General features: G+C 39.5%; 1 protein-coding gene across 1 annotated transcript in view; it reads right to left on the reverse strand.

Annotated features, from left to right (window-relative positions):
- The window catches only part of PGM5 (phosphoglucomutase 5), a gene marked incomplete at its 5' end in the record, with an annotated part of 189,651 nt that overhangs the window by 65,144 nt on the left and 108,070 nt on the right, over window positions 1-16,437 (reverse strand). Inside the window, one exon of the mRNA XM_082841975.1 lies at window positions 8,535-8,650. Within this exon, the coding sequence (XP_082698101.1) occupies window positions 8,535-8,650 (116 nt within the window). The remainder of the gene's footprint in view (window positions 1-8,534; window positions 8,651-16,437) is intronic.

The following is a 16,437-nucleotide window of genomic DNA, read 5'->3' on the forward strand; positions in this document are numbered from 1 at the left end:
ACCCTTAGTCTGTTTGGAATTCTTCAATCCGTGAAGATTGAAGAATGATTTCCCAGGATTCCCAGTCCCAGCATGCACGGGTAAGTGTGGACACAGCCTCAGAGGGAGGCCCCATTCCTTTCTTTCTGCTCCACACTTTGGTGTCACACAACACCCCCTCTTGCCACTTTTCATCATTGAAAGGGTCAGTGGAACTGGAACTGTGGCGACCCCAAGAAAAGGTTTTGTTTTGTTTTGTTTTTGATGGAGACATTCTTTCCACTCCAGGTGGGAGCTCTCTTTCCCAGCACAGGGGTTGGGAGTTTGTAGAGGGTCCAGAGGAGAGTTTCAGTTTTCAGAGTTTACAAGGAGGCTCTTGGGGAGCGTCAAGCACAGCACCTCTGTGCTCTGGCCCAGCCTAGATTGAATTGCACATGTGCACACAGCCTGTTTCAACTTGCCCAGCAGAGAAATTGCTCTCCTTGTGCTGATAATGCTGTCATCACGGCCTCCTCACGTCACATCTGCTACCCAGCCAAATTTACACAAATCGGCCAGAAATAAGAGAAAGAAATGTGGTAGAACCTCAATAATCTGGAACTCACAGATATATGGGCCTCCTTCTCTGGCCTAGAGACTGGACAGATGTGAAAACTGCCAAATGTAGAGTTAATGATTATCTAAATAGGGAATGAACTAAAGCTTTCCATTATTGTACCTTAAAAAAATCTGGCATTAAATAAAAATAACTGTATAAGTAAGAGACAGTTAAACCTATTCAATATTCAACAGCACTCCTGTGAACCTAATCTTGAGTTAGGATGTACATAGTTCATGTGTGAAATACAGATGAAGAAGCAGGTATGGAACTTGAAAGCGTTATATACTGTTTAACTGTTACGGAAAATAAAATGTCCATTCACAAAGCAACCAGAGAGTAAGTCAGTAATATGAACCATAAGACAATAGAGCAGAGAATGTCTCTGCTAAAGGCTGTAAGAAGATCTTTATATACAAAAGATCACTAAAGCTGGAACCTGGCCGCTACTGAACACGTCTATTTACAGGTAATTGTCAGCAGCCTCCACTCCCCCCCAGGAAATAAATATGTTAATAAAATGAATTATAAATACATAACAGGATTTAAATTTTTTAATCTGTTCATTAACACAGGTCTTGGGAATGAATTTTCCTAGAAGCACTTTGTTCGCTATTAATTTGTGCTAATAATGATGTGATAATTGAAAGTACCAAAAGTTTATTTCAAAATTTTATATAATTCCAATTTTAATATCATTCATAAAATCCTTCCTCACCGCCTTCCAACTGGTCTATATTTATGTGGTTTTGTTTTCATGAATTCTCCCAAATCTTGGGATACCCTAATACCCAGATTTCCAGAAATACAACCACTCAAGAATGATAAAAATATAACTACTAACAATGCAAAGAAGAAATACCAAAATGGAAATTCTTTGTTTCTTCCTCCCTTCTTTCCTTCCATCCATCTACCTTCTATCCACCTTTACTCCCTTCCTCTCTTCCTCCCTCCCTCCCTCCCTCCCTTCCTTCCTTCCTTCCTTCCTTCCTTCCATCCTTCCATCCAACCCACAATCACTCAAAGCCTATCATATATATAAGAAATAGAGCTGAGCAAGAGAGACATGGCCCCTGTCCTCAGGGCATTTACGGTTGCATGGCAAGCAGAGGGATCCAGAAAAATCTCAAAAGACTGGAAAGATACTCGAGATTTCCTGTGAATGAAACACATACATACTCTGGGCCTCTTCCTTTTGTGCTAGAGACTGGAGAGATATAAAAATTGCCAAGGTCAAGAGCACCAGAGTTCACAGTGAAAAAAGTTGGTGTGACAATGAGGGACAAGTCATGTTGGTGCCAGGAGACCTGGATTCAATTCCAAATTTCCAGAAAGAGATGGAGGTATACAAAAGGCTTAGCAATGCCCCCAGTGCATACTAAGTGCTCATTTAAAAAGATAATTGTTATTATTGTGAAGAACTCAACAGAGAGCACTTTCTTGGAAAGAGAAAACACTGTTGTATTGCCTGATTTTATTTGGCAAATTTATATGGCTACTGACATTAACTTTTTAAAAATACATAACAAAAGTAATAGTAATACTCAAGATGGTGATCAGCTTGGAGGTCTTCCAGGCATTCACAAACAGAGCAATTGTTTGTTACCTGTAAAGGGACAAGCTTTGGCGTGATAATTCATACACTCCCCAGATGGTATGACTTCTTACAAAACTGATGACAGTGATAGCAACCAATAGAGCATCATCAAGAAATTGCCCCCAAACCTCAAAGTTTTTGGTTTTTTAGCTCTTAGTTTCAGTATTTTAGTACATCCCCTTTTGTGTATGGGAACAAGTCCAGATTCCTTCCAATTTGGAACTGGAGAGAGTTGGCCAGAATGCCATTTAGATGAACAGCTTTCTTCTGTTAAAGGATTTGTAAAATGTTCTCCTTTCTCTCGGAAAAGAGTTTTCCAAAGCCCTTCCCAGGAAGTGGATGAATATCTGGCTCTAGCACAAAAGATGATTTGGCTTCTGAAATGACCTTGGTTCTTTGACAGAGCAATAAGTATAGGCTTCCTATTGTCCAGGACCTGCACCTTTCCACAGGAGAGAAGCCTGAACTCTGATCCTATCACCAGCTTGTTACCTTGGAAAGTTCTGGGAGCTCAAGATGCCGGCTGATTTTCCCCTGAGGGAAATTTCCACTCAGGGTATATCCTTCTTCTCTTGCGCAAAAAGCTTGGCATTCCTGAGCCTGAGGCAGATCCATATTTTCAAGGTTTCTTGGCACTAAACTCTGCTTTCCTAGTTGGTACACAGCTCCATGCCCCAGGGGCACTGAAAAAGGCCTCCACTAGAGAAAGCTTTGATAAGTTTTAGAAGTGTCTCCCTAGTCTCAGGTCTAAAATCTTGCCATCTCTCTGCTTTCTCCTTCCTTAATTAGCCCACTCGGTTTTGAGAACTATATCCCAAGGTAGATGGGGAGCTCCTGTGATCAGCTGACTTTTACAGGCTGGAATTGTAAGGGGTCAGAGAGACCATGTGGCTTGTCTGTAGGTGGCAGGTGAGGGTCTTGAACGTACTCATCAGCCTCACATTCCAGGCCTCTAGACTTCCTGAACCGAACTTAGGGTGGCATCTCAGACACACTCTTTCTACCACTCCTGATGAAAAACAAATACTGGTTTTCACTAGAGTAATGTTTCCTACTCCTGACTGCACATCAGAATTACATGAGGATACTTATTTAAAATGCAGACTCTCAGGCTCCACCTTGCCAGGGATTCCAAGCAAGGATAGGATAGAAAAATCTATATTTTTAGCAAGCTTCCCAGGTGATTCTTACACATTCAGCTCAGTGCCTCTCCAAGAACCGGCATTAATGAGGAACAGCATGAATCCACTTTTTCCTTCCAAGACTGAGTGGTCCAGTTCCTCAGGCCTTCTAACAGTCATTCACTGTCGGGTGCTGGAGAGATGGAATTAGCCATTGCTTTCATCGGAAAGACTGATCAGCACAGTGGAAAGCAGCATACACCGTAGGGCAGGAGACCTTTTAGTTCAACTGTAATTTAATTCAAGTGGAGGCCTTTTCCAGGCTCTGGGGCCCTGGGTGAGTCACTTAACTACTTCTTGGGTTCAGGAGCTTCACCTGGCAAATCAGGCCAGTGTCACCAGAACCTGAAGAATGGTGGGGGTGGGCAATACCTTTAGAGCTCTACACATTGAAAAATCTCTTGTGCTCCTTGAAAGGAAAATGGCAAGCAAATATAACAGTGAGAGGCTTTTAAAAGTCCCTTCTAGTCCAGCCTACGTGTTGCAATCAGCATAACAGTCTGAAAGCAAAGCTTGCTGGAAAGTGGCTGCAAGCAGACCTCCCCCCGGGAAGACCATGGTTTCCTACTTCCAGTTGAGTCAAGTCTCAACGTCTAAGCTAGGCAGGCAAAGGGCTTCAGAAATGAGCCCCTCCCCACTGGTATTTCCAAGACTGTTTCTTGATACTCCCTTCTCTACCCTACGCTATACGTCAGAGGTTAGTGAACTACAGCCCATGGGCCAAATTTGGACTTAGGCCTATTTTTGTAAGTAAACTTTTATTGGCACACAGCCATACTCATTTATGTACTGTCTATGGCTGCTTTTGTGTTACAGTTACTGAGTTGAGTAATTGTGGAAGAGACCATACATAGCCTCTCAGTTCACAAAGCCTAAAATATTTACTATCTGGCCCTTTACAGAAAAAGTTTGCCAACCCCTGATATAGACCAGTCTTTTTCAGTCTTTTGGCCATGACCCACAATAAATACATTTTACTGTGAGATCTAGCAAACACGTAGATACCTGTGCACATATTTACATATAAATATTTCTCAAAATAACATTTACCTTTCCTAAATACAATGCATTCTGATAGTTTCTAGCCTATTATGTTTTCTTAAAAAACTGTTCACGACTATACCAACCTCATGACCCCAAATTAGTCTTGATTCATGTTCGGAAAATACTTCTCTAGACAAACTGAACAGCTGGCTACTTACAACACATGGCCCCTACTCTCCCACTTCTATTCCTTTCTTGATATTGCTGCCCCCATCTGACAAGGCTCTGTCCTTTCATCTTTATGTGTGCAAATCCTTCCCATTCTTTAAGAACTACGCAAATTCCATTTCTTCCAGGAAGTCTGCTTTGAGCCTCTAGTTCCAAACCACTTTCTCCTTTTCTCATCTCCCACAGCACTTTTTCTATTCCTCTATTGTGGAACCTTAAAGTTTCTGCTTTGTAGAAAACTCACCTGTGCATCTTTCTAACTATGTACCCTAAAGATCTTGAATTTCTTAAGGCTATGGTCTTTTTTGTATTCTACACACCATCCAATACAGTGCCTTGTACTCTGTAAGTACTTTATCTTTAATTTTAAAGACTATAAACTTATGGTCTATTGTAAGCACTCAACAAATGTTTATAAAGACAGAGAGAGAGAAAGAGAGAGAGAGAGAGAGACAACCTGGACTTATCAGTTTCCATTCCAGTTGCTAGATTTGTGTTATGTTAATAACCAGCAGGGAGAATTATTATATACAATATACGATCCCTGATTTTTTGAGTCACAGTCACTGGTTTAGACACACAGAACACCAAAAAGGATACACAGAACACCTATTTTTAGGGCCTCAGCAGAGAAAAAGTATAACAGTTTCAACTATCCCAAGCAGACCTGCCATCCATAAGTTCTGAGATCAAACAGTAGTAATTGAGAGACCTTGATATGACCTCTCTTTTTCCAAGGAGAAAAAGGTGCCTGCCAACCCTTCTGCACCATTAATGCTATTAGCGTCTAGCTGATTTTGGTAAAAGGAGAAAATTTCCCAGGAGAAAATTCCTTCAGGAACCCTGACATAGCCTGAAATGCTGTCATTATGACTAGTTAGAGTGGTTTTACTGCAATCTGTTTAAGCATGACCAAATAAGACTTATTCTTAGGAATTCAAGGATGGTTTGGTATCAGCAAATCAATCGTATTTCATTACATTAACATAATAAAGGAGAAAAAACATTAATATATCACTTGATTCTGAAAGGGCACCTTCCATCAGCCATTTATAATATGATTCTAAGAAATATTAGAATAGGAAAAAAAACTACATAAGCATGATAGGGATTTTACCAATATTAAAACAAAATCATCAAAATAGATGGTAAAATACTGAATTGATTTCCATTAAAATCATGAACTATCACAATTGTTATTTAATATTATTTTGAAGATTGCAGCTAGTGCCATAATATGAAATAAAAGATCTAAATATTAGAAAACACAAAAAATCTTTAGTCATAAATTATATGACTGTATACCTAAAAATGTAGACTTTTTAGAAAAGAAAATGTCATAATTAATGATAGAATCTGTTAAGGTGGCTGTGAACCAGAGAAAAGGCATATTAATCAATAGCTTTTCTTTATCTGTTATATGTTTATATGTTATGTAAACAAATTAGAAAGGAAAACGAAGATATTAACATTAAAATCAAAGCTGTTAAAAGCTCTATAGGACATATGACCCAGTTTCTTCAATGAATAAATTAGAAAGAGAAAAGGTAAAGGGGAGAAATGCAGATTAAAAGAGACTTAAGAGGTATCAACGAGTTATGATGTAAGATCTTTTGGATCCTAATTGTAAAAATTTATCGAGGGAAATGTTGAGAATAGGAGAAATTATTAAGAAATTACTTTTGGAGTTCCACTTCTGTACTTCTGTTTAGGATGTGGAAATCTATAAGAGAATGTCACTCCCATCCCAGTAATAAGAAAAGGCCAGGAAACTACAGTATAACTTTAAAAAAAAAACAAAACCATCTGAGGTCACAGGAAATAAAGTGAATTCCAAAGAGTCTCAAGGCAAGACAGGACACAAACCATCTCACCTTTAGCAGAGCACAGGAGAAAGAGGATGCTTCCATACAAGTGAATAATAAGAAGTCACATAAGAGTTTTAAACATTCTTAAAGGCCAAGTATAGCCTATTATGATAGTTTTAAATTGCTTGGAGTCCCAGATATGAAGGGCACATTCCAAGTTATTTCCCATAGGCTCCACTGGGTACTCACAAGAAAGACTGGAAAAAGAGAGAGAGAGACTTGGTGGTGCTGACATGCAGGAAATGATCAACTCCAGCCAAGAGATAAGCCTGAAACCCTTCTAGTTCCCCAAACATTTCTTTCATAGGAAACAAAAGCCTTAAGCTCCTGGATGAATGAGCTTCAAACCTTCTCATCCCTAGGATCCAGGCAGAGGTCCACTGCTTCTGAAATAGGGGTTGAAGTAAAAACTCTCTGTCCCTGGACAAAGAGTAGGAAACCTTGGGCCCAGAATCCTACACCAATACTAAACAGACCTGCTGCCACTAGAAAAGGGTCAAGTACCTAATAATAGAGGTCTATTTTGTCTCACAGACATGCAGTAACTGCTGAAACCTGTGAATGCAACAGAAACGCTGAAAAATCTCCTCCATCTCCCCATCATCACTTTCAGTACATAGTAAAAATATCCCACTACCAGAAGAATTTGAAGCCTGTGATACATTGATATACTAAAGATTATAACAGAAACAATAAAATCCAAACGAAGCTCAACTCCTGACTATATTTAATGTAACTTTGCACACTAATGCCCTGAGAGAAGAAGAGGTATGCCCATTTCTGTGTATAAATATTATTTACCTGAGTCTCTACTGTTCTTATATACATACAGTCCAGCATTCAATGAAAAATTATGACATGCAAAAATCAAGAAAGAGTAAACCATTGCTTTATCAAAAGACAAAGCACAACAGAACTAGAGTTAGAAAATAACCAGTTATTGGAACTATCAGACAGAAAGTTTACAATAACTATGTTTAATATGTTAAATGATCTAATGGAAAAGATAAACAACAGACAAAAACAGATCAGGAATTTCATCAAAGAGATGAAAATTATTTAAAAAGAGTCAAAGAGAAATACTAGAAATAAAAACTACAATATCAGAGATGAAGAAATCCTTCACTGGGCTCAGCAAAAGACTGGACACAGCTCAGGAAAGAATTAATGATATGCCAATAGAGATTATCTTGACTGAAACACAAAAAGAATAAAGAGTAAACAAAACCAAATAGTGCATGTAAGGGCTCTGAGACAACACATGGTCACAAATTATCTAACATTATGTAATTAGAGTCTCAGAGGAGAGGAGAGAATAAGGAAAGAGAGATATTAGAAGAGATAATGGCGGAGAATTTTCTAAAATTAATGAAAAACAACAGATCCAAGAATCTCAAAGAACCCTAAGCAGGGTTTAAAAAAAAAAATACATGTACCTATACATTTTATTAAACTGTTAAAAACAAAAGATAAAAAGAAAATGTTGAAGCCAGCCAGAGGTGGAAAGTAGGCGAAATTTATATACAGAGCAATGGTGGTAAGAATTAGAGCCGACTTCTTGGAAACTGTGCAAGCCAGAAGACAATGGTGTGACATCTTTAAAACAGTGAAAGAAGAAATTATTTTTTTAACATTTTAGGTGTGATAATGGTACTACAGTTATATATATATATATATATAAAATATATATTTTTTTCTTTTTTTCCCTCAGTACCCCTTATACTTATAAGATTCACACTAAGGATTGCTTCACAATAATCAGAGGGGAGGGCTCTTCTTGTGGATGAAGGTAGAGATAAAGTAAGATTGACCAGGAGTTGATGATGGTTGAAACTATGTGATGAACACATGGGAATCTGATATATTTCCTCTCTCTCTCTCTCTCTCTCTCTCTAAAAAGAAGAAGAAATGGGCAGAAGACGTGAAGGTGTCATAGCACATATCCCACTAGGTTTCTCTGATTTTTTTTTTTTTTTTTTTTTTTTTGCCTCTAACTCTTTCACCAGCCTTTCATTCACAGTGGACTCACAGGTCCCCAAACTAGGGTCACAGAGTTCTGCAGCCACCCTCTCCAGTAACACCAACCCAATAAAGCCTACCAGTGCCAAAGCTCTCTTCTCCACACAGAGAGCACCGGCCTGAGTCCATCAAATTTGAGAAGAATCTCCATCCAGCTGGGGTCTCATACACAGGGACCTTCATTGATTTGGCCACTCTGAAAAATGAAATTCGAGGTAACAGTTAATTCATATTTCTCCTTTCCTTTTTTTTCCCTCAGCACATAAGGAAGTCTTTAAGATCTGTTACTGCCATAACTAGATTTTAGAACATCCTGAACAACATGGACAGTTTTCAAGATGTCAAGACATAAGGTAGAGAATGATAAATAGCCTATTCCAATGGTACTCAATTTTGCTTTCCCCATAATATAGAAGATGTTCAGTTAATGTATAGCATATTCTCACATTTATGTTTCACTTCTATATATATTCCTTTATATTGGTGGTAAGATCCCAGTTGGGGAATCTCGGAATTTAAATTAAGGTGGTATTTGGGTGCAAACACTTTGGAACATTGTTTGACAGTATCTACTAAAGATGAATATACACATATCCTATGAACCAGCAATTCAACTCCTAGAAGTTAATACTAACGATGTAGTAGACACTGTGGTACACTGCTCAGCTTCACCTCCAACACGCACACGTGCACACACACACACATTTTAGGACTTTTAGGACTGGAACACTCTACCAGCTTCTAGGAATGTTGATGGCTTCTAGGAATGGTGACAGCTCACGGATGTGGCCCCCACTCTCTGCTAAAGAGAGATGTCTCACTCAAAATCATGCTCCCTTCCTTGGGGCAATCCACATCCAATGCCTGGCAAATGAGAGATGTATAAAGGTCTAGGCTTCTTGCCCCTATTTGGCACAACTCTGTAGGGCCATTTCAGCTCCAACTTCTCTATCTGATCCTCCTTCCTCACTCCCCCATAGGTATTGCTCTTGAAGGAAACTTTGATCTTGATGGCAGAAAGGAATAAAGTTCCTGCAAGCGAATCTATCTCAGAGCTGCTTCCTGGGGAGCCCAGCAGGTGACATTACTCAACAGAGTATGTACACAAGATTTTTTAAAAAATGATCATAGAATCACAATTGGTAATAACTGAAACAAAAGTCCATCAAAGTAGAAGGGACAAATGATTTGCAATATATAATGCAATAGCATAAATTTCATTGAACTAGTGCTACATGCAACAACTTGAATGAATCTCACAAACATAATATCACGTGAAAGAAACCAGTATCAAAGGAATACACACTATACAGTTCCATTTAGATAAAATTTAAAAACAGCTAAAACTGAGCTTTACTGTCAAAACTCAGGCTCAGAGGACCCAGGAGGTCAAGTATTTTGTTCAAGATCTCACAGAGATAAGAGGCAAAGCTAGATTCTGGACCCAAGTCTGCTTAATTTCTGTCCATGTTCCATTCCACTACACCACGCTGTCTCCCCAAATGTTTTAGTGCTTCAAGACATATACAAACCTCAAAGTTGGCTGGGGAATGAGCTGCTGCCACAGACACTGGCCTGAAGAGTTTCATCAGCCCCACATGGAGGCAACCCAAAGAGAAAAACATCAAATGCCTGCCACCAGCAAGGTTTAGTCCTTTGATGACTATAGGTGCAGAAGGTGACCATGGAGAGGAACCAGTGAGGGTATCTCGGTGAAGAAGAGGAAGAAAAATACACATAGGACAAAGGACACGATGTAATAGTGATTTCTTTAGGTTTGTTTTGTGGCCACCTAGAGGAAAAAATATCTAGAACTCTTGCCAGAGGAACATAACACTTCTCTTTCCATTGAACCCAAATGTAATTAATGTGCTCACAATCTTGAAAAAACTGTGTGCCAAGTCTCTTTCAAGTTTGCTTTGAGGGACTTCCCTGGTGGCACAGTGGTTAAGAATCCACCTGCCAATGCAAGGGACATGGCTTCCATCCCTGGTCCGGGAAGATCCCACATGCCGTGGAGCAACTAAGCCCATATGCCACAACTACTGAGCCTGCGCTCTAGAGCCCGCAAGCCACAACTACTGAGCTCGTGTGCTGCAGCTACTGAAGCCCGCACACCTAGAGCCCACAACAAGAGAAGCCACTGCAATGAGAAGCCCATGCACCGCAACAAAGAGTAGCCCCCGCTCACTGCAACTAGAGAAAGCCCCCGCGCAACAATGAAGACCCAACGCAGCCAATAAATAAATAAATAAATAAAGGTTCAACTTAAAAAAAAAAGTTTGCTTTGAAAACAAGCACCTTTTGGATGCTTGGGTGTTACATCAAAGGTTCTCTTTTCCTCAGTAGTCTAAGAAAGATATACAATCATGTTTACATCCTGGTAGGAATAATGAAATAAATCCTCTCCAAATTGGAGAGCAAAGGTAAGCTTTCACAGCCATTAATTTAAGGTCAGAAGCTCAAGGAAGGAGAAATCATTCACACTGAAGCCTTCTAGGGCAGCGCATAATAAAGCTGGGGTCAAAATTAATTTAGCTAAAATGAACGCATAAGATTACGAAATAGAATATGCAACATGGGGCAGAGGTGAGGGTAAGAGAGAGGCTAGAGGGTGTGGGGATATATATTCTCTGGCCAAAACATTCTTGTTGGTTCAAAGCCAAGTTGGCAGAACTGAAAGGAGGGGAGAGGATTTCCCCAGCTCCACCCTTCTCAGCTGACCACTGTCAGGAGGTCATCAGGCTGAAGGCTGAGGCTGGATTTTAAAGGACCGGATACTTTTATGACTATGAGCCACATCTGCAGCTGTACAAGCTAAGATAACAATATGGGTAATTAAATTCCCGGATCCTGAGCATGAGTTGATGTGTCCTACAGTCAGAAAGGAATGCCCCTCCCTTCTTCTACTGAACTTGGGATCCATCCCAAGCATAACATTCAGCAGATACCAGGCTCTAGACTGGTTTTTGGCAGGAGGCCCCAGTGGAGTCTCTGGTACAAAAGCTAAAAATGAAGCTGCTCATGCTGAGGGTCTGCACCCCTCTCCTCGACTACCAGCACCATGTGTCAGAGACAAACAAAACTCACTTTCTAGGAAAGACCAGCATATGAAGGAAAAGAAAGAAAATGAATCTGGGCCACAGTTTTCCTGCAAATGGGAGTGAGCCTTGGTAGCCGAAACAAAACAAAACAAAACAAACCATGGTGGGCTTCCCTGGTGGTGCAGTGGTTGAGAGTCCGCCTGCCGACTCAGGGGACGCGGGTTCGTGCCCCGGTCTGGGAGGATCCCACTTGCCGCGGAGCGGCTGGGCCCGTGAGCCATGGCCGCTGAGCCTGCGCGTCCGGAGCCTGTGCTCCGCAACGGGAGAGGCCACAACAGTGAGAGGCCCGCGTACCGCAAACAAAACAAAACAAAACAAAACAAAACAAACATGGTGGATATAAGCTTCTTAGTGTGGATTTTAAAAACCTCTAAAAATGTGGCTTCAGGTTGGAAATAGCCTCAACCTATTTTGCCAGTACTTTCTCCCATGATACTCCCCATATGCCGCTAAAAACTGATCCATCTCTTATTTTCTAAATATGCTCTTGCATTTTTGTTGTTGCTTTTTACAAGTCCTTCTTTATGTTTTTCGTATTACCTGGATTAATCCTCCTTTCCAATCTCTCTCAAAATACTTCACTTTGCTTCAAAACCTATCTTAAATGCCCTGCCATCATGAATCCTGTGGCAAAGGCTGCTAGTGGTCAACAAAAGTATCTTTTCCTGGACACACAGCTGGGCTACACTTCCCAACCTCCCACGAGGTTCACTGTGGCCACATGCTGAGTTCTAGCCAACGGAACCCCAGTGGAGACAATGCACACGCTTTTCAAATCTGGTTATTAAAATTTCCCATCCTCCATGCTCTTTCTCCTTCTGCCAGTCTAATGTGGACAAGCCCAGCAATCCTAGAAGCCACATGTTGAAGATGGTGGACCTACAAGTTGGAAGGATCTGGGTCTCTGAATCACCATCTGGAGCAGAATTAGTCACCAATCAGGAACACTTGTTTTTAACTTCTAATGACTGAGAAATAACCTCTTGCCATGTTTGAGCCATTGTACACTTTGGGATTAGTTCTGTAGCACCAGCTCCATTATCGTAACAAATACAATTCTTTTTTCATTGCTGTTATCAATCCAAAGTAACCCTTCCTGCCCTAGGCTTCCTCTCTTGGTACGGGGTTTTTATGTGCACATTGTCACTGTATATGTTGTTACCTTCTTAACACTCTCCCTCCACACACAGATACCACCACTACAACCACCAGTGTGTTAGTTCTTTGAGGGCAGGGGCTGCATCTTATATACCTTTATAGCTCTTCAATGTCTAGGATAACATAATACCTTGTCACACTTGCCCTCAATAAATTCTGCATGATTTGAGTTGACTAATATCTATTGTTTAAGGAGTACTGTCGAATAGCAAGGGGAAAAGTATCTCTATTTTATGGTCTTTTCTCATTGTAGGTTCCTTATATTATATTAAGAAATAAGTAATTTCTGCATGTTTTATTTAAATTAGTCATTTTGAGCAAAGAGAATTTCTCCAGGTATTAATTGGTGGGGCTATCAGGATAAGACAAAGGCATTTCTTGAAAATAAAGATGTTACAGAATTAGGGCAGTGAATATATGAGAGTCAAAAGTCTGAGAAACAGAAGGACAAATTATTTCTATTTTACCAGTCTGGTGGTCGCCTTACCCTCATGTGCTCAAACAAGATAACAGATACAAAAGCATCCTGAAAGATCCCTAAAAGCTCACTACATGTAGAGGTGCCAGCACACCCACCTTTGCACCTCCCGCATCCAGCGCCGTGCATGTCCACAGTAGGTATTAAAATGTGTATTAACTTAATTACACAGTACTACATCAGTGTATGTGACAATATTCTACTGGAATACCAACAGTTACTAATGACTCTCTTTTACCTTGCGAGAGAACAGCCAAATAAAAAATGACTAATTATATCAAGTACATGAGGCAGCATCAGCTACTCTTGGAATTCTACTTTAAGAAAGTTCCAATAGATTTTAAAAGGACAAGATCCAGGTCGCTCTTCCTTTAATTTATCTTCAAACATCCACTTTCTTAAGAGCTGAGCACACCTCTTGGTTCTATTTTCTACATACTGAACTCTCAGCCCCTTCTTAAAAAGCCTCCATCTACATAGATTAGGAGATACCTGCATCACATATATCCAACAAAAGACTTATATGTGGTTTATATGTAAAAACTCCTACAAATCAATAAAAAAGGCAGATAACCTTTAAAACATGGGCAAAAATCTTGATTAGGCACTTTACAAAAGAGGATATTCACAACCCACAAAATGAAAAGACAACCTATGGAATGGGAAAATATATTTGCAAACCCTATATCCAATAAGGGGTTAATATCCAAAATATATAAGGAATGCTTACAACTCAATAGCAAGAAAACAAACAATCTAATTTTTAAAAAATGGTTAAAGGGTCTAAATAGGAAAATAAATTTTTCTGAAGAAGACACACAAATGACCAAGAGATACATGAAAAGATGCTCAACATCACCAATCATCAGAGAAGTGCAAATCAAAACCACAATGAGATATCACCTCACACCTATTATTGGGTTTTTAGCCAATCTGACAGAATGGCTATTATCAAAAAGACAAGAGATAAGAGAGCCAGTGTGGATGTGGAGAAAAGGGAACACTTGTGCAGTGTTGGTGGGAATGTACACTGGTACAGTCACTATGGAAAATAACATGGAGGTCCTCTCCTCAAAAAATTAAAAAAGAACTATCATATGATCCAGTAATCACACTTCTAGATATTTATCCAAAGGAAATGAAAACAGGATCTCAAAAGGATATCTGTACTCCTATGTTCATTGCATCATTATACACAATAGCCAAGATACAGAAACAACCTACATGTCCAATGACAGATAAATGGATAAAGAAGATGTGATATATAAATACAATGAATATTACTCAGCCATAAAAAAAGAAGGAAATTCTGCTATTTGCAACAACATGAATGAAACTGGAGGGCATTCTGCTAAGTGAAATAAGCCAGAGAGAGAAAACCAAATACTGTAAGGTATCACTTAAATGTGGAGTCTAAAAAAAAAATAAAGCTGAATTCATAGAAATGAAGAGTAGATTGGTGGTTGCCAGGGGCTGGGGTGGGGAGGTGGAATGGGGAGATGGTGGTCAAAGGGTACAAATCTCCATTTATAAAATAAACAAGTTCTAAAGATGTCTGTATGTGTATAACTGAGTCACTTTGCTGTACAGCAGAGATTGGCACAGCATTGTAAATCAACTATTCTTCAATAAAAAATTAAAAGATAAATAAGTTCTGAAGATCTAATGTACAGCACAGTGACTATAGTTATTAACATGTACTGTGTACTTGAAATTTGCTGAAAGCAGAATTCTCACTAAAAAAACTATGTGAGGTGATGAATGAGTTAATTAACTTGATTGTGATAATCATTTCACAAGGTCTATCAGTATCAAATCATCACGTTGTATATTTTAAATATATTATAGCTTTATCTGCCAATTATATCTCAATAAAGCTGGAAAAAACCAAAAAGCTAGTCATTGGTGACAGAAGTCAGGATAGAGGTTATCTCTGGGGAGGAGGGGGAGGTAGTGATTGGAATGGGGATCGAGGGAGCTTCAGGAATGCTGTTCTGTTTCTTGATCTACGATGGTAGTTACATGGGTGTGTGCTCTTTGTAAAAAGTCCTTGAGCTACGCATGAGATGTGCCTTGTTAAATATACATTATGCTTCATTTAACATTTATTTATTTATTTTTAAATAGACCTTTACTGGAGTATAGTTGCTTCACAATACTGTGTTAGTTTCTGTTGCACAACAAAGTGAATCAGCCACATGCATACACATGTCCACATATCTCCTACCTCTTGAGCCTCCCTCGCATCCACCCTATCACACCCCTGTAGGTCATCGCAAAGCACCGAGCCGATCTCCCCGTGCTATGTGGCTGCTTCCCACCAGCTATCTATTTTACACTCGGTAGTGTATATATGTTCATGTTACTACTCTCACTTCGCCCCAGCTTCGCCCTCCCACGCCATGTCCTCAAGTCCATTCTCTATATCTACCGCTTTATTCCTGCCCTGCAACAAGGTTCATCAGTACCATTTTTTTTTTTTAGATTCCATATATATGCGTTAGCATACAGTATTTGTTTTTCTCTTTCTGACTTACTTCACTCTGTATGACAGACTCTAGGTCCATCCACCTCACTACAAATAACTCAATTTCATTTCTTTTTATGACTGAGTAATATTCCATTATATATATGTGCCACAACTTCTTTATCCATTCACCTGTCAATGGACATTTAGGTTGGTTCTATGTCCTGGCTATTGTCTATAGTTCTGCAATGAACATTGTGGTACATGTCTCTTTTTGAATTATGGTTTTCTCTGGGTATATGCCCAGTAGCGGGATTGCTGGGTCATATGGTAGTTCTATTTGTAGTTTTTTAAGGAACCTCCATACTGTTTTCCATAGTGGCTGTATCAATTTACATTCCCACCAACAGTGCAGGAGGGTTCCCTTTTCACCACACCCTTTCCAGCATTTATTGTTTCTAGATTTTTTGATAATGGCCATTCTGACCAGCATGAAGTGATATCTCATTGTAGTTTTGATTTGCATTTCTCTAATAATTAGTGATGCTGAGCATCTTTTCATGTGCCTCTTGGCCATCTATGTCTTCCTTGGTGAAATGTCTATTTAGGTCTTCGGCCCATTTTTTAACTGGATTGTTTCTTTTTTTTGATATCGAGTTCCATAAGCTGTTTCATTTAAAAGAAAAAACCCCTGTAGTATTTATGACTGAGTACATGTTTAAATTAGCCTTATTTACATCATCCCAAGAAATAAACTACTGAAGATGGAGTTTAAT

The sequence above is a fragment of the Leucopleurus acutus genome, assembly GCF_964270905.1.
Source record: "Leucopleurus acutus genome assembly, chromosome: 7".
NCBI classification, from domain to species: Eukaryota; Metazoa; Chordata; class Mammalia; order Artiodactyla; family Delphinidae; genus Leucopleurus; species Leucopleurus acutus.